Below are 24,221 nucleotides of genomic sequence, written 5' to 3'. Positions count from 1 at the left end.
AATCTGCGAGTGGAGCCGGTTTCCTCAAGGGTATTAGGTAACCCTTTGGTGATTGAGGAAACAACTCGGTAGGGTGTTGAAACACGCTTGCTGCGCCATTCTCCCTAACACGGAGGTGCGTGCGCCTTTTTATCTGTCAGTAAAGTTCCCCGTCAGGTGAGCCCTGCAGATTCCTCCGTGGCCCCCAGCACTGACTCAGCGGAGGAGTCACTTGCTGGCCCACTATGTTGTAGGTCTGCCCGCTGGTCAGCCCGCGTTTTGGGTATAGGTGCCTGCTATGCGTGATCCCCACTAGGCGATCCCATATGCTTATTCCACCACGGTTAAGTTCCCCCCCTGGGCGGACCAGTGTCTTCCCTCTCTGCTAACCACTCTTTGCTATGCGTACTCCCCCTTTTTAGGGCTAGTCCATATGTAAATTCTGCCATCTATCCCCCCCTTGGGTAACGGATGGCCTCCGCAGCGTCCTCCCTATCGGGATTGCACGCTTCCCAACGTACTGTCGTATTTCCTAGAATTATCTAGATGCTCACGACTTCCTAAAAAATATATCTAAATCCGTAAAACTTCTGTTGAAGTAGGATAAATTAGGGCCAGGGACACGTTGGAGGACCGCGCCTCCCATGATGTGAGTGCGTCACGCTTGCTTGACTATCTCCTCATCGGGGGCGTTGGTAAGGTGCAGTCATTATGGCGCTTTCCATACTTCTCCCATTCGTGGATTTCATCCACTTTATGGCACTGAAGTTCCCCAACCGAAGGGGAACGTTCGAGGTTACAGAAGTAACCCTTCGTTCCCCGAGGAGGGGAACGGAAGTGCCATACTCCGTCGCCATAATGACTGTCCCTTAGCTGTTTGAAAGTCTCTTCAGCTTAAAAGGATGGCGTTTGCTAGCTTCAGGTGTGCTTATATGCTGAGATAATTGCAGATGCCGCACACCTGCGCAAGCTTACGCTGCCAATTAATTTCATTCATTGGCCCGTTCAATACTCTCCAGACAAGCGGCTTCTGATCCGAATCCTCCCATTCGTGGATTTCATCCACTTTATGGCACTTCCGTTCCCCTCCTCGGGGAACGAAGGGTTACTTCTGTAACCTCGAACGATTCCTATAATAGTTTCTTCTTTGCTGTTTATTAGTCCTTTTTCTTTCAGATCTCTTGATGCCTCTGTTGACATTGTCGGATTTTAAGATCTATTTCGTCAAGTGACAGTTCGTTTTGATAAACATTTCCACCAAGTCTTGGATATTATTCCCTTTGCTTCCTTCCGGGATTCAAAAAATCTGAATATTATTTCTACGGGAGCGTGCTTCTAGATATAACAGTTTCTCTTAATAGTTTTCTTCATGTCTTAATTTGTATGGTTTGACCAAGAATTTCTTTTATCTAAGCAACGTTCTCCAATTCTCCAACTCGCTTCCTCACTTCGTTGACCTTTTCTGCTGTTGCGTTTAGGTTCGTGATCAGGCCATCCGGTTTTTGATTGACTTCTTATTTAAAGTTACTTAGTTCCATTTTCACATCTTTTGCGAGAGAATCTTGGAAGGCGGTTAAATCAAATTTAATATCCATCTGGAATACTTTGATGTCTGTATGTATTGCTGGAATGCTAGCTTACAGGCTATCAGCTATCCCGTCTGTCTCTGATTTTTCATCTGTTGATTTCTAGTTTTTTTTAGGTTTCAATGGTTGTTTTGTCCAAGCCTTTTTGTTTTTGTCCCCCTCCATGTTATTTAAACATGGTTTAGGTTATCATATATGATGTAAAAAAAAGATTAATACCAGTGTGTATGGGAGCGCTCTTTCTATTCTGCTACACCTGTTGATGCCATACCGGAAACCATCCCATGTCTTAAGCTTCCCCAAATTTGTGAAACTCTGTACACACTGATCATGTCTATGGTTTACCTCCAGTGTGAATCCTCTCATGTGTTTTCAGGGTTTGTGAGTGAGTAAACCTCTTACTGCACTGTGAACACTTGTAGGTTTTTTTACCCAGTGTGAATTCTCTGGTGCCGTTTCAAATCTTCAGCTGTAATAAAAGTCTTCTTACACTTCAAGCACATATACGCTCTCACACCAGTGTGGATCTTCATGTGTTTATTAAGGGATGACGGTCGGCTGAAACTCTTTCCACACTGAGTGCAAGTAAATGGTTTCTCTCCAGTGTGGATCCTCATGTGTTTATTAAGGGATGATGATTGGCTGAAACTCATCTCACACTTAGGGCATGTGAATGGTTTCTCTCCGGTGTGGATCATCATGTGTTCATTAAGGTACGATGATTTCCTGAAACTCTTCCCACACTTAGGGCATGTGAATGGTTTCTCTCCAGTGTGGATCATCATGTGTTGATTAAGGGATGATGATTGGATGAAACTCTTCCCACACTGAGTGCATTTGAATGGTTTCTCTCCAGTGTGGATCATGATGTGTTGATTAAGGTGTGATGATTGGCTGAAACTCTTCCCACACTGAGTGCATTTGAATGGTTTCTCTCCAGTGTGGATCATCATGTGTAGATTAAGATTTGATGATTGGCGAAAACTTTTCCCACACTGAGTGCATGTGAATGGTTTTTCTCCAGTGTGGATCCTCATGTGTCTGTAAAGCGATGATAAGTTGCTGAAACTCTTTCTACACTGAGAGCATGTGAATGGTTTCTCTCCAGTGTGGATCATCATGTGTCGAATAAGGTGTGATAATCGGCTGAAACTCTTCCCACACTGAGTGCATGTGAATGGTTTCTCTCCAGTGTGGATCATCATGTGTCGATTAAGGTGTGATAATCGGCTGAAACTCTTCCCACACTGAGTGCATGTGAATGGTTTCTCTCCAGTGTGGATCCTCATGTGTTTATAAAGGGATGATGATTGGTGAAAACTCTTCCCACACTGAGTGCACGTTATTGGTTTCTCTCCAGTGTGGATCCTCATGTGTAGATTAAAGTTTGATGATTGGCTGAAACTCTTCCCACACTGAGTGCAAGTAAATGGTTTCTCTCCAGTGTGGGTCCTCATGTGTTTATTAAGTGATGATGCTTGGCGGAAACTCTTCCCACACTGAGTGCACGTAAATGGTTTCTCTCCAGTGTGGATCCTCATGTGTAGATTAAAGTTTGATGATTGGCTGAAACTCTTCCCACACTGAGTGCAAGTAAATGGTTTCTCTCCAGTGTGAGTCCTCATGTGTTTAGAAAGGGATGATGATTGGCGAAAACTCTTCCCACATAGAGTGCACGTTATTGGTTTCTCTCCAGTGTGGATCCTTATGTGTTGATCAAGGTTTGATGAGCGGTTAAAACTCTTCCCACACTGAGTGCATGTGAATGGTTTCTCTCCAGTGTGGATCCTCATGTGTTTATTAAGTGATGATGCTTGGCGGAAACTCTTCCCACACTGAGTGCACGTGAATGGTTTCTCTCCAGTGTGGATTATCATGTGAATCTTAAGTTTGCTTTTGCTTGCCAAAATCTTTCCACACTGAGTGCAGGTGAAACAATTCTTGTCTCTCCTTTTCAAAATACCATCAGTCTGTAAATGAGTTTTTTCCTCCATTTTGACATAATGTTCCTCCTCTTTCCTCTCATTCTCTTCAATTAGGTCTGAAATAAATAAATAAAAGATTAGTTTTCATCAAGTCTAAAAATCTCTCATCAAAAGCTGAAAAGTAAAAAGACACTGGAAACATTGGCTACACACACTTATTTTGATGCATGTTAAATGTAAAATAAAATCGGATCATATTTTGTTCAGTCATTAACATGTACACATTTAAGCAGATTAAATTCATCTTTATTTATCTACTGCTTTTACAATGTAAATTGTGTCATAGTCGCCTAACATAGAAGTCATTGTAAATTGAAACGCTGTCAGTCTAGTTTTCAGAGTTTCTTACATAATTGATCATAAAAGTAATTTTGGTCACATTGATAAGACACAGATTTGAAAGGTGTAAATGGTGTGACGACTCTGGTATCAGTTTGGATGTGGCAGATCCTGTTAAGGTGCCATGGTAGCTCCCCAATTGGTTCAAAGCATATAAATGCGAGAGTGAGCTAGCTTCTGTAGGATAGTGTGGCTACTGGCCGTCCTTGCATCAAGACCATCTCTTTATTTTGGCAACCTTATTGTTTTGTTTGGCATTATTTATATGTGTAGTTAAAGTTAGTTATTTTCTTCATTTTCCCCTAGACATTTGTTTGTTTCTTGATTTGTTGTTTTATTAGTTGTGTATATTAAATAAGTTGCATATATAATTTTTTTGTTGTCTAAGCTCTTTTATGTTGCAACTCGAACGAGGGGGTCCAGTTAGATACATCCAGTTAGATCATTTTGTTCTCTTGATCTGGAATACCTTATGCTTCGGTGCCAACCACACTGGCCACCAAGAGAGGTCACAGCTGTTATAATTACAGATGTTTGCATCCACCCTCAAGCCAACACAGAGCAGGCGCTTAGGGAACTGAATGGGAGCATAAGCGAGCAGGAAACCACACACCCAGAGGCAGCATTTATTGTTACAGAGGACTTTAACAATGCCAATCTCAGGAAAATCACTCCAAAATACTATCACCATATCCCCACAAACATGCATGGTGACCGAATTTTGGACCACTGCTATTCTCCGTTCCGGGAAGCCAACAAATCCCTCCCCCGCCCACCGCTAAGCAAATCAGATGACTCTTTTGTTCTGCTCTTGCCTGTTTACAGACAGAAACTGAAACGGGAACCACCCACCCTCAAGACATTTCAAAGCTGGACGGACCAATCAAGTTCCATACTTCAAGAATGTTTTGATCATGTGGACTGGGAGATGTTCCGGGCAGCTTCTGATGACGACATTAAAGTTTACTCAAGACACCGTTACATGCTTCATCAGAAAGTGTATAGAAGACATGGTCCCAACAAAAACTGTTCGTATCTACCCCAACCCAAAACCATGGATTGATGGCAAAGTTCGAACAGCCCTATCAGTGTGAACCTCTGCCTATAAATCCAGAAATGCTGAGGAACAAAAACAAGCAAACTACAACCTCAGGTAATCTATCAAAGCAGCAAAACATCAATACAGAGGTACAAGGTAGAGGGGAGGAGTATGTGGCAGGGACTTAATTACATCATAAACTTTAAAAGTAACAAACCCGCCACTGTAAACATTTCTGCATCTCTCCTGGACGAGCTCAACTTGTTCTACACCTGCTTTAAAGCCCAGGACAGCACCTACACACTGTGCGCTCCCGCGGCCGATACCAAAACCGCCAGCACACTCTGTTTCTGTAGCAGACGTAACGAGATCTTTCCGGAACATCCGGAAAGCTACGGCCCAGATGGCATCCCTGGACGTGTACTTAAAGCATGCGCACACCAGCTAGCGGGGGTTTTCACGGACATCGTTAACCTCTCGCTCTCTCGGTCTGTGGTTCCCACATGCTTTAAGACAGCTACTATTGTGCCCATAACCGACTTAATCTAAAATTACATGCCTAAATGACTGGCGTCCAGTTGCTCTGACACCCATCTTCAGCAAGTGCTTTGAGAAGCTGTTTAAAAAGCACATCTGCTCTGTACTGCCTGCTCACACTGACCCTCTGCAATTTGCTTACAGGAATAATCGCTTCACTGATGTTGCAATTGCCTTCACCTTGCACACTGCTCTGTCTCACCTGGAAAACAAAAGCACATATGTGAGAATGCTGTTTGTGGACTACAGCTCAGTATTCAACACTACAGTGCCTGCCAAACTAGTGGTGAAGCTCCAAGCTCTGGGTCTACACAGCTCTCTGTGCAAATGTATCCTGGACTTCCTGTCAAGCAGACGCCAGGAGGTCAGAATGAACAACATTACCTTATCCACACTGATCCTCAACACTGGTGATCCACAGGGCTGTGTTCTCAGTCCACTCCTGTACTCCCTGTACACATATGACTGTACAGCCAAACACAGCTCCAACATCTATGTTAAATTTGCTGATGACACAACAGTGGTGGGCCAAATCAAAGATATTAATGAGACGGCCTACAGAGAGTAGGTTCACACTCTGATGCAGTGGTGTGAGGAAAACCACCTCTCACTCATCATCAGCAAAACCAAGGATGTGCAAAAGGACCGCTGATGCACAACAACGCCTCTTCTTCCTCAAGCGTCTCAGGAGGTTTGGAATAAGCCCTCACATCCTCCGCTCGTTCTACACCTGCACTGTGGGGAGCATCCTGTGTGGCTGTATCACCACCTGGTATGTAAATAGCACCAGCAGCAATCGCAAAGGCATACATAGGATTGTGTGAACTGTTGGACGCGTAGTAGGAGGTGAGCTTCCCTCCCACCACGACATCTACACCAGGCAGTGCATGAGGAAAGCCAAGTGAATTATCAGCGACTCCAGCCACCCAAGCCATAGACTTTTCTCTCTGCTACCCTCAGGCAAATGGTTCCGCAGCATCCGGTCGTGCACCAGCCGACTAAAGGAAAGCTTCTTCCCTCAGACTATCAGGCTGATGAGAACTTAATTCACCTCACACAGACTCTTCCATACCCCTCACTGCACACCATGTATATGTAGCATGCACTGCACTGTAACCAATCCATACTTAAAACAATACTGCCTACAACTATGGGTACACATATTCATTGTACATTTCGCTGTCAACAATTATACTGCTGGCTATTATTTATTTTTATTTTTTTGGGAGTCTGCTGTTTTATTTTGTACTATCTGTATTTCGCACTGTCGTTATATTTGCACTGTCTGTATTTTGTACTGTCTGGAGCCAGCACCTAAGCTTTTCACTCATCATAGCACACGTGCTGCTGATGATGTGACAATAAAAGTGATTTGATATTCATGGCCATTTTTTCTTCATGGCCTTTATTATAGAAAGGTTTTTTTTTTTTTTTTAATAGCCATGACAGCATATAATCATGCAAGATACTTCTAAAATATACACTAAACCTCAAAAAGACTCCACTTCAAGACCAGGCACACCACACTCTAAGCAGCAAACCAGTGGATGACAAGGAACCGCCATGCGCCTTCGTGATTAAATGCCACTACTTTTCCGAAAAAGAGGATATTTTGAAGAAAGCCATTGAAATAAAGACAACAGTACACTGGGCTGTGAATGACAATACAGATGTTAATGTCGCTCTCCGGTTAACTTTTAAATAACCGCTATAGCACATGTTGGTTGTTGTTATTTCTAGTTCTAGTAATTATATTTTGTCAGTAATGGGGTCGTTTTGTCATAAAATATCAAGAGCAATGTTCAAATGGTTTTGTTTTATACGTGAGGTCCCACATGGTCAGCTAGCTAAGAGTGTGAGTAGCTGGAAGTGTGTGCAAGTTTACACGCAAGGTTTCAATCTTGTGTTGTTTCGTGTTTATAAGTGTATGTGCGATCACACCTTTTTTTCCCTTTTTTTTTCTTTCTTCCCACTCTCCCCCACACATCCCCCTACATACAAAACCCACAGATACCTTTTGGGTGCTTCGGATGCTTCTGATGAATGTTTTCAACAGCCCATAAAATGGGTGGAGTAAAGACAAACTTTACCAGTTGGAATGTGCGGAGGCTAAATCACCCAATAAAACGAAACAATTAAAATCAGTTAAAAACAGTTCAAATCTGATATTGTGTATTTACAGGAGACACATCTGTTGAAAAATGACTATTCTAAACTTAACAGAGGAGGCTATACACAAATATATTATTCAAACTTCAATAGCAAAAGTAGGGTCGTTGCTGTACTCATACATAAGAATGTACAGTTTGTCATTGAGTCAAATGTGCTGGATAAAAATGGCAGATACATAATATTCCAAACTTGTAACATGTCTGTGGTCCTGGCCGATGTGTATGCTCCTAATTGGGACAATGTACAATTTTTCAGTGTTTTATTTTCAATTTTGCTTAGTCTCGACACACACAATTTAATTTTAGGAAGCGATTTAAATTGTGTTTTGCACCCAATTTTGCTTAAGCTCTTCGAGTAATACATTAAGTCAGCCAGCACAATGTTTTAACTCCTTCCTTCAGACAAATGGTGTAAGTGACCCCTGGAGAATTAAAGATCCATATTCCAAGCAATTTTCCTTCTATTCACCTGTGCATCAAACCTATTCCAGGATTAACCATTTTCTCCTGGACAAGCAGTTACTTCCCTTACGCTCCATTCACAAGGGGCATCAGCGTCAGAGCTACCCATTCACTTTGAATGGGTGACGTCAGGCGTTGCTGAACTGCATTGTGGATTTGTCGGCGCTGCTTCAGAGACATTTTTCGCTGCAAAAGTTGGGACTTGCTCAACTTTTCAAGCGGCAATGGAGGCATTAGCCAATCAGATCGCTGTATGTGGCCTCTTGCTAACTAAATTCATTGGCTATTGCTATGACGATCACGTCAGCCCCAACTTCAGACACGCCCTCTGTCAAGCGTTGACACTGAAGCCCCTTGTGAATGGGGCAATAATGTCAGCAGTAGTGTATGGTAGTATTGTTTTTTCGGACCATTGTCCAGTCTCTCTAAAGCTATGTTTCCAGGCAATGTAATCCCCCAACGTACATGGCGGTTTAACTCAAGACTCTTGGCAGACGACGATTTTGTAAAATTTATTGATTCTCAAATTTATTTCTTCCTTGAGATAATTGAATCACCAGAGATAAGTTTGAGCATCGTATGGTATACTCTGAAAGCATTTATAAAAGGACAGATTATTTAATATCAAGCTAGCGCAAATAAAAGAATGTCAAAACGGCTTACAGAGATTATGAATTAAATAATACAATTGATCAGCTACACTCAACATCACCTTCTGAAGAGCTCCATTAGAAAAGACTCCTTCTGCAAGCGGAATATGACCAGTGGCGTAGGGGGGTGGGGGGGGTCCGCGTGATTAGGGGGCCCCGCGTCTTCGTGATTTAATAATTAAAAATCCACCGGCGAACGCAATAATCAAACTCTTGGGAACAACTGTGGTCGGAACCAAAGTTCACACGTCTGTGTTCTCTGAACACCTCTCAAGCGGTGGACTACTTAATTCTGATTGCTTGCCGCCAATGTTGCCAACTTAGCGACTTTGTCACTAGATTTAGCGACTTTTCAGACCCCCTTGGCGACAAATCTAGCGACTTTTTTTTGTGTTATTGGAGATTTTTTTTAGACTTGTCATTTGTCCATACTGTACCGTCCCTACTCTTCTCAACGAGCTGCGTGTGATGCCGCCCCCCCCGCCTCACAGCACTGACAGGCGGCCCAGTCAGTCCTCGTACAGCAGCCTCTCCCACCTGCAGCCCGAGAGCCGATCACCCCTCTGCGTACCGACGACAAATGATTTAGCACAGGCAGTGTGAAGGTATTCCCCTTGTACAGTCAAATCGATGTACTTCTACTTTATTTTAACAATTTAATTGGACCGTTTATTCTTTTCTTGTTCACAATCACAGATAATAGTGACAGTTTCTGAACTTGTCTGAGTTTATTACATATGAGAGATTACTGCACATTCACTACACATCTATAATGACATACTGTATTCAAACAGCAATACATTTAGTTAAATAAACATGCTTATATAAAGTGTAGTGCAAATATAAATGCCCCTTTATTAACCATAGGCTGTTAAACAGAAACGGTAGAACGTGATGACGCCAGTGATATACAAATTGACGTATGACGTACCCCCCCCCCCTTCATCAGGGGGCCCCGTCAGCGATCCCTGCAGGGGGGCCTCTGCATTTTGCGCTACGCCACTGAATATGACTCCCTGACAAGTGAAAATGCAGAGGATCTCCACATAAGATCACGCTAGATTCATTATGAACATGGTGAACGAGCTGCCAGGTTATTGTGTTACCAACTGAAACAATCCTCAGCAGCTGGTTTTATAGCAGCAGTTAGTAAGGAAGACGGCAGTATTATTACTGATTAACAGGGAATTAATGATCAATTTAAACACTTTTATAAAACCCTTTGCAGCTCTGAGGTAAATGAAATTGGACGTATTGAGAGCTTTTTCAATTATTTAGAATTGCCATACCTTTGTGATTCAGATCAGTTGGCATTAGAAGGAAATATAACACCTTCTGAAATTGAAAATGCAATTAAAAAATTGAAAACCGGAAAAGCACTAGGCCCTGATGGCTTCCGGCCGAGTTTTATAAGACGTTTACTGCCAAGCTAACACCACTGTTGTGCAAGGTATTTGATGAAGCTCTTGTTTTGGAGACAATTTTTTTTAGGTACTTTCAAGTCCATAGTTTCGTAAAAAAAACACTTCTCTCCTTCACTGAACCAACCATAAGCATGTTGGATAGATGAATTGGTAAATATGGACCCATATCAAAGGGGTATGATGTCCATGTTGTATGAAGTGGTCTAAAGAACTGCCTCCCCTTACCTAAACTATATAAAGCTAAAATAGGAAGACGGACTGGGACTAGAAATATCAGATACAGCCTGACAATATGCCATAGAACTGGTACACTCATTCCCTGTATGTATTAGACATGGTCTTCTTCAGTTTAAGGTGCTTCTTAGGCTTCACCTATCTAGGAGCAAGCTGGCAAAAATGTATCAAGGGTCAGATTCATTGTGAATGGGGCAATAATGTCAGCAGTAGTGTATGGTAGTATTGTTATTTCGGACCATTGTCCAGTCTCTCTAAAGCTATGTTTCCAGGCAATGTAATCCCCCAACGTACATGGCGGTTTAACTCAAGACTCTTGGCAGACGATGATTTTGTAAAATTTATTGATTCAAAAATTTATTTCTTCCTTGAGATAATTGAATCCCTAGAGATAAGTTTGAGCATCGTATGGTATACTCTGAAAGCATTTATAAAAGGACAGATTATTTAATATCAAGCTAGCGCAAATAAAAGAATGTCAAAACGGCTTACAGAGATTATGAATTAAATAATACAATTGATCAGCTACACTCAACATCACCTTCTGAAGAGCTCCATTAGAAAAGACTCCTTCTGCAAGCGGAATATGACCAGTGGCGTAGGGGGGTGGGGGGGGGGGTCCGCGTGATTAGGGGGCCCCGCGTCTTCGTGATTTAATAATTAAAAATCCACTGGCGAACGCAATAATCAAACTCTTGGGAACAACTGTGGTCGGAACCAAAGTTCACACGTCTGTGTTCTCTGAACACCTCTCAAGCGGTGGACTACTTAATTCTGATTGCTTGCCGCCAATGTTGCCAACTTAGCGACTTTGTCACTAGATTTAGCGACTTTTCAGACCCCCTTGGCGACAAATCTAGCGACTTTTTTTTTGTGTTATTGGAGATTTTTTTTAGACTTGTCATTTGTCCATACTGTACACTGTTAAAAATTGTCCCGTTAAAAAACAGTAAAATACTGGCAGCTGCAGTTGCCAGCAATGTACTGTTATTTTACAGTATGTTGCTGTAAAAATACATGGACTACATTGATTTACACAATACTCAAGTGAACCCATTTTGCTCACTGAAAGCAACTGCCTCAACTTGGTCAACTGCTGAATGAGTTTATGAAGTAATGTGCTATATATGCTCAGAAGCATACTTATAATGATAACTTATTTTAGTTAATTAGAAAAGTTCGGTTTAACTCTAATGTCTTATTTTTCACAACAGCACACATACATGTAAATCTGGAATCACCAGAGAGATTCTGACTGCATCAGCCACTAAACAGCCGCTATCTTTAAATAGAGAAACATGCAGAATAACATCAGCAGTTCATTGTTCATCTTTAACTCATACACTGGCTCTACTCTCCTCCACAACGGTGACACACAGAAGAAATTAGCTTCAGGTTTTACAGTAAAATACAGTTTTTTCCTTGATTTAACAGTAATCTACTGGCAGCTGTGGTTGCCAGCAATATACTGTTTTTTTACAGTCTATTTCCGTAGTGTAAATTAACAGTATATTACTGTTAAAAGACATTTTTACACTGTGTTTTTACCTCTCACACCTTTAACCCTTTAAACCCCAGAGCATATACTTCAGTTTTTATTGAAGTGTCCACACTACTGAGTGTTCAAGAAACATGGAGCAAAGCTGAAGTAAATTCATTAATTAACGGACTAATTAAATGATGGTTGAGGATTAACAATGAACAAATGAAGAATACTGAAGGGAAAAAACAAGAACAGAACATACAAAACTTTAGTCACAGCTTTATAATGAAATAACCTGAAGAACAACAAATGATTAAATCATTTAAATGATCAGCGGATGATTAAACAACTCTACAAACATCATCACCAGCTACACTTATTACTTAATACATGTATTTTTGTATAACATCTACTAAAGTTCTTATTGAGAAAAAGTTAAAGTTTTATGTCACCATCATGGAGAACAGAGTTTGCTTTAGTTGGGCTCTTAGCCCTGTCATTTTTAACATTTATATATATTTGCTGCTGCAATTGTTAAGAACTTTGTTTGAAAAGCTCCTTTGTTGTGGCAAGCCAGCCAAAAACCTAAATAAGATCAGGGGCCTGTTTCAGTAAGGAGGTTCAAACAACTCAGAGTTTAAACTTGAACTCTGAGTTGATTTACCGAGAGATTAAAAACTCTGAGTTTTCGGTTTCAGAACAGCTGATCTGAGTTGGGTCAATCAACTTTGAGTAGACCAACTCAGAGTTAAGCGCGCACACCGTGACTTTAAAAAGGCATTATCAATGGAGCGCAGACATTACGAGTGACTATGGCAACATCTTATAAAAGAGATCACCATTTCTTTCTCCAGCTGAACTTGATGTTCTCATGCAAAGTTATAGCAAATATGAGCGTATATATTTGAAAAGAAGCAACCATCAGTGAAGAAGAGACAGTTAGCGTGGAAAAACAGCTGCTCAAGTTAATGCCTAATTTCACTTTTTAAGTATTTAAATATTTAAGTATAATAAAATAAGTAATGTAATTTGTGACGTTTATATATTTTTTTCTAAACTTTTTTTATACATTTATTAGTTTTAAATGATTTAACAGTGCACTTGTGTGTCTGCCTTTTTTATTGATCAAGTGATAGAGGTTAATATAACATTTAGAAGGTAAGCAGTGCTAAAAATAATTTTTAGAAAGAATAATAATCCCATTAATCTAGTTACAGTGCATGTCGAAGGTGAATTCAATTTAATTATTTATTAAAAAAGCATAAGCCATTCTAGTACAGTTCTTCTGTGTGTGACTAAAATGTAGGCAATAGCTGTGTTTCCATCCAAATATATTACATAAATTTATGTGCAAAACTGGAATTGCATAAAAGATGCGAATAAAATTCCATCCAACGAGTCAAAGAGAAAGAAAAAATCGTCACTTCCTGATTAAACTGGCACCAAATATCAACAGTAAAAGCAGAATTTACTGTGGTAGAAGAAGCTGCGTCAATTAATTCTTTATTTAGCCTAATTAATGTACTTGCGCCTCGATGTCAGAAGACAATGCTGAAACACAATGAACACGTGGGGGCGTCTGAAGCCATGAGACGCGGAGACTCTTGACACGCTCCAGACGTTCGGAGGTAATTAATAATATACACTAATACTGAAACAGTTAAGGCATTTTAGAATGACTAAAACAATAATTTAAGACGTGTTACAGTGTGCTCAGCTTGCTGGTTTGTTCATTTACACACATTTTCATTATCATATGATCATGATCTTTTTTTAATGTACATGCTGTAATTTGTTCAGTAAAAGTGTTTCCATCGTAGTTTATGCACAAATTTTCTATCGAATAAAAGTGTATCCTACTCAGTTATGCGCGTTTTTTATGCATATTTTAAAAATTTATGTGCATCATGACGTTTCTATCAATAGTTTTTATGCACGTATCCAAAATGAGCATTAAAATAGGTGGGTGGAAACGTAAGGCTAAGGCGAGAAATACCGCTTCATCTTTAAAAAAGGGGAGGAGACCGACAGAAACTCTGAGTTTAGAGAATAAAACCTGCTTCTGACCAGGTTAGATTCACAGAGTAAGTTACCACAGTAACTGACTCTGAGTTAAAGTTACCTTTTTTTCAGAAACAGGCTTGACTTACCCTGATTTCTCGAGTTTAACAAACCTGCCATTTTGAAACGGAAAACCCAGAGTTTCTCTCATTTCAGGGTTAAAATACTCTGAGTTTTCACTTAACCTCCTTTCTGAAACAGGCCCCTGGTGATGTTCATGTTGCTATTAAATGGCAGAGTCTGTTCTCATTTAGTATAATAAAATTTACTGCTGCTATTCAATGTTAAATCTATTGTTTTACATTATATGTCTATATATGGCAATGATTTCTGGAAGTTTTTAAGAATATCTTGGACAATAACACTGCTCTACGGTGTAAATCGCACTCAAAGAGACATCAATAATCAGCATATGAACCTCAATAATGGTGACAACTAACAAAATTAACAGTTTAACTCACAAACAGGCAACTGAAAGTCTAAACATAAACAACAGCAGAATCAAACACAAATAAAGAAAACTGTGTGACCATTATACAACATTTATTTATACCGCAATGCATGCTGGGATATTGGTACCGTACCACTCCCAGCATGCATTGCAGCATGAAACATTTGAGATGTTACCATTGTTGAGATACAAGGTCAGATTCATTAGGTCTGAGTGTGTAGTTGTCATAACTGAACTGTTTTTGTATTTTATTTCTTAACTGTTAAGTAATTACGGAGGTATCTTTTCTGTTTCCACTTCTCATTAATTAAATTAATATCTGCAACTAAGCATAAAATCTATTGCATGAGGCCCTTCATCCAGATTTATACCAAAACATTTATCAGAACTAATTTCAGATAAATAGATTTCTCTATTTATTGACTTCCCAACATTATTGCTATAGTACAAACGTTTTGTAAACTCTATATTCAAGCAGATGGAAAGTCTTCTTAAATGAGTTCTAGGGTGAAGAGCCCAACTAAACCAGCCCCTCACTCTATTACGGTGACACAGAAAACACCTTAATTTCTGTTGGATCTCAATGAGAATAGTATGGAAGTCAAATCAGTCAGTAATAAGTGTGTCTGCTGTTGTTTGTGGAGTTGTTTAATGATCCTCTGCTGAGACTGAAGGTGTTTTATTTGATTTGATTTTATTTAATGTTGTAACTCAAGTCACTGTTTGTGTTTCTTGTTTATTTTCTTCAGTAATTGTAATTATTAACAGCAGGTGTTCATCAGTGTCTGAATTCACTCATTAGTGTTCATTAAAACTGTCAGGTGAACTATATTAGTTAACTAGTGTATGAAATAGTGAACAAGGACACAAAGTGTGATTTCAAACACAGACTTCAAAACATCGAATCTGTTAGCTCACAGTTTTCTGCAGTTGGTTACTTTCTCGAAGACAAAAATGTTACCCAGAAAGCTCTGTTTTTAACAGAATATTACTGTTTTAGTGAAAAAACATTATTTTACCGTAGAATCTGACCGTTTAACAGCAATTTTTTACAGTGTACCGTCCCTACTCTTCTCAACGAGCTGCGTGTGATGCCGCCCCCCCGCCTCACAGCACTGACAGGCGGCCCAGTCAGTCCTCGTACAGCAGCCTCTCCCACCTGCAGCCCGAGAGCCGATCACCCCTCTGCGTACCGACGACAAATGATTTAGCACAGGCAGTGTGAAGGTATTCCCCTTGTACAGTCAAACCGATGTACTTCTACTTTATTTTAACAATTTAATTGGACCGTTTATTCTTTTCTTGTTCACAATCACAGATAATAGTGACAGTTTCTGAACTTGTCTGAGTTTATTACATATGAGAGATTACTGCACATTCACTACACATCTATAATGACATACTGTATTCAAACAGCAATACATTTAGTTAAATAAACATGCTTATATAAAGTGTAGTGCAAATATAAATGCCCCTTTATTAACCATAGGCTGTTAAACAGAAACGGTAGAACGTGATGACGCCAGTGATATGCAAATTGACGTATGACGTACCCCCCCCCCCTTCATCAGGGGGCCCCGTCAGCGATCCCTGCAGGGGGGCCTCTGCATTTTGCGCTACGCCACTGAATATGACTCCCTGACAAGTGAAAATGCAGAGGATCTCCACATAAGATCACGCTAGATTCATTATGAACATGGTGAACGAGCTGCCAGGTTATTGTGTTACCAACTGAAACAATCCTCAGCAGCTGGTTTTATAGCAGCAGTTAGTAAGGAAGACGGCAGTATTATTACTGATTAACAGGGAATTAATGATCAATTTAAACACTTTTATAAAACCCTTTGCAGCTCTGAGGTAAATGAAATTGGACGGTTTGAGAGCTTTTTCAATTATTTAGAATTGCCATACCTTTGTGATTCAGATCAGTTGGCATTAGAAGGAAATATAACACCTTCTGAAATTGAAAATGCAATTAAAAAATTGAAAACCGGAAAAGCACCAGGCCCTGATGGCTTCCGGCCGAGTTTTATAAGAAGTTTACTGCCAAGCTAACACCACTGTTGTGCAAGGTATTTGATGAAGCTCTTGTTTTGGAGACAATTTTTTTAGGTACTTTCAAGTCCATAGTTTCGTAAAAAAAACACTTCTCTCCTTCACTGAACCAACCATAAGCATGTTGGATAGATGAATTGGTAAATATGGACCCATATCAAAGGGGTATGATGTCCATGTTGTATGAAGTGGTCTAAAGAACTGCCTCCCCTTACCTAAATTATATAAAGCTAAAATAGGAAGACGGACTGGGACTAGAAATATCAGATACAGCCTGGCAATATGCCATAGAACTGGTACACTCATCCCCTGTATGTATTAAACATGGTCTTCTTCAGTTTAAGGTGCTTCTTAGGCTTCACCTATCTAGGAGCAAGCTGGCAAAAATGTATCAAGGGTCAGATTCATCTTGCCCCAGATGTGGTTTGGAGCCAGCAGATCTGATGTTCTGGCGATGCCCTAGGTTGCATAAATTTTGGGCCAATATTTTTAGATCATTTTCATCTATATGTAATAGAGATCATTGCCTTTTCTTCTTTATTGGCCAGACGTCTGATTCTCCTAAGATGGAAAAAACAAACCCACCATCCCACAAACATTGGATATTAGAATTGTCATCACATCCTAAACTCGAGCACCTTAAGTACATCATCCGAGACTCTACAAAAATGTTTTAGAGGTTTGGCAGCCTTTCCTCTCCTACATTGAACGCTCAGAGGTTATTATATCCTTGGTGAGAGTTTATCACTAGTTTCCGAATTTATTTGATCTATTTTTATTAATTAATTAATTTTTATCTTTCACCCTTTTTCTTTATGGGGTGTATGTCTGTAACTATGTACCATGTTAATTTGTTGTTCAATATGTGTGTTGTTTAAAAATTAAAGACTTTGGAAAAATCAATTTAAATAGTTGAATAATAAGAATGTAAGAAGTACTAAAACATAGTTTTTAGAAGTGTAATAATCCAATTAATCTACTTAAAGTAGATGTCTCTGTCGAAGGTCTGTGAATTTAAGCTAGTTATTAATTAAAGAAGAACAAACCTTTCTCGTACGTGACTTTGTTCTTTGTGTGACTGAAATGTAGGTAATGGGTAAGCAGGATGAGAAAAAAATTATATATTCTTCAAATATATATTCCTTCTATGCTAATCAAGGACTTCTGAGACATTCCAAGCATGGGATAGGTCCTCCTGGCTTGGCAGAGTTGATCACAGCTCCAGTACACATCTCTGCCATTTGCTTGCAGTAACCATGTGCTTTTCACCATACACAATTCTTCTGCTTGTGATCTTCCTTCAAATAGCTTTATCATGTTTGGTGTCATTTGACAGTTTATGACTTAAGCATTGTAGTGCTAAAATCAACAGAGACATTGATTGCTTGTATTTTAATATACAATATATTTACTATTGTTGAGTCATGGCCTGAGGAGAGTATGTTAATGTTCTTCTAAGCCACTTTATCTCCTCAACTGTGCTCTCATGTTCAGCTGGTTATGTGGGTTGATTTTCACTCATCTTTAACAATGCTTTGCTCAGGGTATAATACGTAAAGGTAAGTGTTGATCTGGGAGAATGGCTTTTACTCTGCATCTCCTGCACACGGCTGCGTAGCCTCAGTAGTTTCACTGTCTTTGTTGCTCAGCAGTGCATATGTTACAGCTAATTTCTTTATACTGTATGCTAGTTTGTTTCATTCTACTGTCTGTATATTCAAACATGTAAATTAATAAACAACTTTACCTGCTTTAAGCTTTGAGATTCTTTCTCTTTATCAATGATAATAACAACTTTAATGGAGTCAGATTAATTACAATGGAGTCAGATAAATAATGGATTCAAACACGCCATCCTTCAACTGCTTTCTGTTTCTGATTATTGGTTCAGAATAGCAGCGTAAGCTCCAAACCTTACAGCTATGTTTCCATCCAAAAATGCCAATTAAATTTATTTGCAAAACTGGAATATCGCATAAAAAATATGCAAATAAATCAGTGTTGTCGGGCGACGAGGCGGCAAAGTAGGTGGTGCTGTCGCCTCACAGCAAGAAGGTTGCTGGTTCGAGCCTCGGCTGGATCAGTTGGCATTTCTGTGTGGAGTTTGCATGTTCTCCCCGAGCTTGCGTGGGTTTTCTCTAGGTGCTCCGGTTTCCCCCACAAGATCAAAGACAAGCAGCATTACACTGTTTTAAGGATCTAAAAATGTATTCTTTAAAAAGCAAAAAGATTCCAATGGTGGCGCCTGCTGGTACGTGAAGAATATGGTCAATACTGACGAACTTCACACTCAAAAGTTTGCATATCATCAGCATGCTGTAATCCATTTCTTAAGCAGCAGAAGTCATTTTTAGACTAGTTTGTTGGCCAGTTGTAGTCAGTGCAATGCTAAACGTTATTCCACTATAATTTGTTTTGTCTCACATCGTCCCACAACATCATATAGTTTCGAATACTGTACAATGTTTTATAATAATTAATTATTTTAGAGTCCATTTCATTTAGCATATTTAAAATTAGAGTCATTCACGTTTTCTGACATACTTTAAATCAGGGTTTCTACAGGTGTCACCAAGTTAAATTTAAGACTTTTTATGACATTTTAAGACCATTATGAATGAAATTTTTACCTAAGGAATTTTTCAAATGGCCCAGAAGAAAAGGTTGTTATTTGTCCTATCAAAAAAAAAATTTTTTATATATAAAATAATTAATAATACAATAATAGATCAATGATAACAATATTAAAATATTTTAGATATTTCTTAGCAAAAGATCTTAAATATTGTGTAAAAACAAGAGAGTTCAACTTGGATCCACACACTTTTTTCCAAAATAAACTTTCTTTAAAATAAAAAAAAAATAATTAACAATTTTTTAAAAAAGTTTTAAAAACTATAATAAACTAAATCCAATCAAAACAATCTGTCCAGGTGGATATCCTCAGCAGTCTTTACCATTATGAGAAAGTTTTATTGAGATGGATTGTTGGTGATTGTATGGGTTTTGACCAAATTGGGTAACAAAACATGAACATAGGAAAATGAAGACTTGTTTAAAAAAGATTTAAGACCTACAACATAACATTTCAGCAAATTTAAGTCTTTTTAGGGCCAAATTTTAGATTTTGGAATTTAAAACATTTTAAGACTCCACGGAAATCCTGTTTAAACACAATAGCCCTGGTAATTAGTTATTATAATAAAGATTTAATTCTCATTCTGATACTATCTGTGAGAACTAGTAACAACTACTAGAAACAAGTTTAAACCCATAAAGAAGTCGATGGAAAAAAAGGGAATTGTGATCAACCTGACATATGCAAATGGAAAGTACCAAGCCAACACTATCACTGTAATAGCAGATATCTTCTATGAGAACACTGTAGGTCAAATGTCGGCAGCTCAGTTAAACTATTTTTATATGTATTGTTTTTATAGCGCCAGTGCTCAAGGGCGCTTTACACACAGTAGGAGAACAAGGAAAGCAATAACCTTAAGAAGGTAGAGAAAATGGGAGACTAATAATACATAGAATAATGACTAAAGACATGAGAACAAGTAACAAAAGAAACTCATTCTTGTCTTTCAATGAGTGCTTATGTGCATTTAGGAGAACTAGGCAGCACACTCAGGGCTGCAAGATGGATTTAATTTAGTATTCTTATTATTAAAATATATCTGAATGAAAACTAACTTGTTTGTTCCTGCGGATCTTCCTGTTTGACTGTGAATGTTTCTTCAATCTTCACATCTTCACTTTCCTCTTTAATAAACGCCATCTTTATAACAGTGTGGAGATCAGTCGCTTCAGCAGGAGTTTTTCTCTGTGTTTGGACACTTTATTCTGTTTAAAATGAACAAAACAATGAACAGAAACAAAATAACTTCTCTTTAACACTTGCTTCAACAGTTTCTTTATATGAGAGTGATTGACAAAAATAAATCAGGTAAGTCTGAGCAAGAAACAATAGCCACAAACAAATGACCTGATAAAAACTAGTCCTCCATTTCTTTTATATATATATATATATATATATATATATATATATATATATATATATATATATATATATATATATATAATATTGTATACCTATATTGGAATGACATTATGCTAGTAAATAAATAAAACCTTCATTAAAACACATTTCTGTTGTTCAAACAATAGCCCTCGATTACTGTTATTAAAGTAGTACTTTGTTGTATAAAGGATTAAAATAATAGTCAACCGCAGGTATATAATATCGAAAGGAAAACCTGAAACTTTAATCAATCTGTTTATATTTGTGTAAAGTTGTGAAACAAACCTTCCTCCAGTTGAACCGCAGCGCGGAAGCGGCGCAGCCTTATGATGTCACACAACACGCCAAAATAAAAGTCTTTTTTGTTCAGCTTTTTTGCCACTTACTGTTGCAGTCAGGACATGATAAATTTCACACTCCTTTTCACATCTCACACAACATATCTGCTCTCTCTCTTTCAAATACACAGACATTCAGTATTTGAAGTTGATCAAAACTTTTAATCCAAACATTTTTACACAATTTTGAAAAACTTGTTTAATCTACTAAGTATAAGTGTTTTTTTTTTTTTCGTATTTATTGTTGCAAAAAGTTTACATCACAAAACGGAACAACCATATATAAAATAAATTAAAATTGTTACAACTGCAACAAGGAGCAAGGAGCAGTACAAAAGATCTACATCAAAGGACGGACAAAACATTATGGGTCTGCACTTTTTCCACTTACAACAATGAATGTGATATACCCATTAGTAAAATAAAGTTCACAACATCAGAGAAAGAACAATGTAAATCAGCTTTGTAAAATAAAATATCTTCTAGAACAATAGGGGGGACTTAAATCCTCTTTAATGAAAGCCAAGGATGGATGTCAAACCAGAATTTAAAAGTAAATTCACAAGAAAAACATAAGTGATCGAGTGTTTCTGGAGCAGATCTACACTTGTCAACATCAAAGTTAAATCTTTTTTGAATAAACTCGTTCACATGGTATATCCTGAATAAAATTCTGTAATGAGTTTACTTAACCTTAGGTGCTACAGGATATTTAAGAGAAAAGGTAAAAGCTTTGTCCTCTTCTAAGGGTTTAACAACTCCTAGATGATAACACTTAAAATCACCCATTATAAGGCGTGTTGTAAATAAGCTTGTTGTTACATTTACTATTTGTACATTTACACTTTTAAACAATGATTTTCTGTTAATAATAACAGCCCTTTTATTTCAAAGTGTGGATTTATGAGGGGAAAATTATGGGTAAATATAATTTTCCAAAAAAGTAGTTCTTGCTATTGAAAATTAGACAGCATCAAAGGAAGTTTTGAACAATCATAATCACATCTTAATACAAATTCAAGGCCACCATTTTTTTTAAACAAATTATTTGGGATATGATACCATATTAAATAAGGCTTAAACACTGTTTCAACCATTTAACTCTAAAAGTGCAATGAAGACATTCAAAATTAATAGCTTTCAAACCTCCATATTCATACTCTTTGATCATATGATTCTTACGTAAATAATGTGATTTATTTTTACAAATAAATGTAAAAAATGTTAAATTAATAGATTTAACTATTTTGGGAGGAGTATATAAAGGATAAGTTAAATATATAATTTTAGATAATCCCAGTCAAAATAATTTTACCCTGTATGGAAAGGTCTCTAGCTAGCCAATGATTTAGGGATTTTTCCATCCCTTCCATTTTAGTATTAAAATTTGCACATTCTCTATTAACAGAATTTTTGGTGATGGTAACTCCCAAGTATTTAACTTCTTCTTTTACTAGAATACCTTCTAACTCTCTTAAAGTACAATTCTGAATAGTTAATATTCCACATTTTCTTAGGTTTAAGGTGAATTCAGAAGCTTTAGGAAACAGAAATTTTGACAAGAGCTAAAAGGAGCAGCTCCCTATTCTTAAGAATTAATAGAGTGTCATCAGCAAACTGACTTAAAGTAAAAGTCCTACCAAGTATATCAATACCTAAAGTGTACTCTGATTTTTTTTAATATAATGACATAAGTTCAACAGCTATATTAAAAAGTAAAGGTGAGATGGGACATCCTTGATGGATTAATCTTTTGATGTATACTCTAGGAAATGATCCTAAATTCAGGGATTTTCTACTGAATATATCAGTATAGAACATGGAAAATTACCCTACAAAAGCTCGGACCAAACCCAAAAGTTTCTAAAGACTTTCTAAAGACAAAAAAGGATGCTCAAGGGTATCAAATGCCTTGAAAAAGTCTAGAAATAGAAATAAACTTGTCTGAGGAATTAAATAATCGAGCATATCAAGTATCATTCTGAATAATTCTCCCTTTAATACATTAAAAATAAAAGATAATACAATAAAAAATAAATTTAATACAATAAAAGCTGATTGTGTTTCATTAATTATCTCGCCTATACCTTTTTTTGAGTCTATTGGCAAATACATGAGAGAGCAATTTAAAATCATTGGACAAAACAGTTTTGGGTCTCCAATTATTTAAAAATAATTTGTCTTTGCTTGGCTCTGGAACTAAAATTATTAAAATCTGCTTCATAGAAGTCGATAGTTCTGCTTTGTCTTTACTTTTCTTAAGTGCTTCAAACACTAAAAATCTCATCTCTGGCCAAATATGTTTATAAAACTCAACTGTAATTCCGTATATGCCTGGATTTTCCATTTGACATTTTAGAAATAGCAACATCAAGTTCAGAGATAACAATTTCAGATTCCATCATTTCACAGAAGCTGTCATCTATAATAGGAACTTTATCTTTTAAAAAGGAAAAGAAAAAGTCACAATCACTCTCTTTAAATTTTGACTTATATAATAATATGAATAGATGTGATCATCAATCAAAGTTTTCTCTTCACTTACATTGTTATTTATGCTACGTTTATTAATAGTTTTTGAAGCTTGTCTATGCTTTACTAAATTTAAAAAAATATATGAAGAATTTTTCTCCCCCTCCTCTATCCATTTCACTCTAGATCGTAAAGCTCCTTTAGCTTTCTCTGTATAGTAGTCATCCAACTCTGATGGCAAAATACGAAGTTCATTTTGTTCAATATCTCCAAGAAAATCTTTATCACCAAGGTCATTTAATCTAGATAAAACTGTTAACTGTCTTTTTTTTTAACAGAGGAAAACAATAGCTCATTACAGCAGAGCCATTTTTAACTTGCTTTATTTTTAATTTGAGAAAAGCATGTGGCAAAAGAAAAAGAAAACCAAGCGGCAAATAGGGAGAAAAGCATTTGCCAAATGCTTATTTAAAAAGCTGTTTAAAATGTGTTTTGTGATTTATTATTAAAAGTTTTTACTGTTTGATTAATCAGCCTTTAAAACATGAATTAAATAAAAATACAGTAATAAAAGTGTCTATTTATTTATACATTTAAAATGTTTTTGTAATGCATTGTTTTATTGCCTAATTAAATGACTTTTAACCATCTGGGGTCTGAGGGTGTTTTGGGGCTCTGGAGAAGTTTTGACATGCACTGACATTTGTGTTGTTTTCAGTATCTTAAAAACATTTTAATGGCTAATGTGTGATAACACTGTAAACGGCACAAGTTGGTTTACAATGATACCTAAGCAGCATGTTTGTATGTGTTTGTGTTTTTGAGAAAGAAACGTTTATGCGTGTTTAGTGAAAAACTAAAATTTTGAAATCCCTGAAACAAGACCGTGAAACACACAGAGAACATTTGTGCACAAGACTTTTGAGAACTG

At 37.6% G+C, this 24,221-nt stretch overlaps 1 protein-coding gene and 1 long non-coding RNA gene across 3 annotated transcripts in view; both read right to left on the bottom strand.

Annotated features, from left to right (window-relative positions):
- The window catches only part of LOC103910577 (uncharacterized), a 201,147-nt gene that overhangs the window by 12,521 nt on the left and 164,405 nt on the right, over positions 1-24,221 (bottom strand). The gene's annotated exons all lie outside the window — the stretch shown is intronic.
- LOC137491202 (uncharacterized) lies at positions 1,708-20,808 on the bottom strand. Of its 2 annotated transcripts, none has more exons than XM_073947538.1 (3): positions 20,638-20,808; positions 20,153-20,302; positions 1,708-3,606 (listed from the first exon to the last, which is right to left on the bottom strand). In XM_073947538.1, the coding sequence occupies exons 2-3, from the start codon at positions 20,235-20,237 to the stop codon at positions 1,994-1,996; spliced, it is 1,698 nt and encodes a 565-aa protein (XP_073803639.1). In that variant the 5' UTR covers positions 20,238-20,302; positions 20,638-20,808; the 3' UTR covers positions 1,708-1,993. The 2 variants fall into 2 exon arrangements, with proteins under 2 accessions (XP_073803639.1, XP_073803638.1); XM_073947537.1 differs by having other exon boundaries at positions 20,766-20,808.

This window comes from Danio rerio, chromosome 4 (genome assembly GCF_049306965.1).
Source record: "Danio rerio strain Tuebingen ecotype United States chromosome 4, GRCz12tu, whole genome shotgun sequence".
NCBI lineage: Eukaryota > Metazoa > Chordata > Actinopteri > Cypriniformes > Danionidae > Danio > Danio rerio.
This window is presented reverse-complemented; position numbering and strand designations above follow the sequence as displayed.

Bases quoted from the DNA above. Each gene is read 5' to 3' on its own strand.
- LOC137491202 (XM_073947538.1), bottom strand. From the start codon at position 20,237: ATGGCGTTTATTAAAGAGGAAAGTGAAGATGTGAAGATTGAAGAAACA. The intron at 3,607-20,152 runs GTTAGTTTTCAT...TATTTATTTCAG, and splicing joins AGATCCGCAGGAACAAACAA to ACCTAATTGAAGAGAATGAG.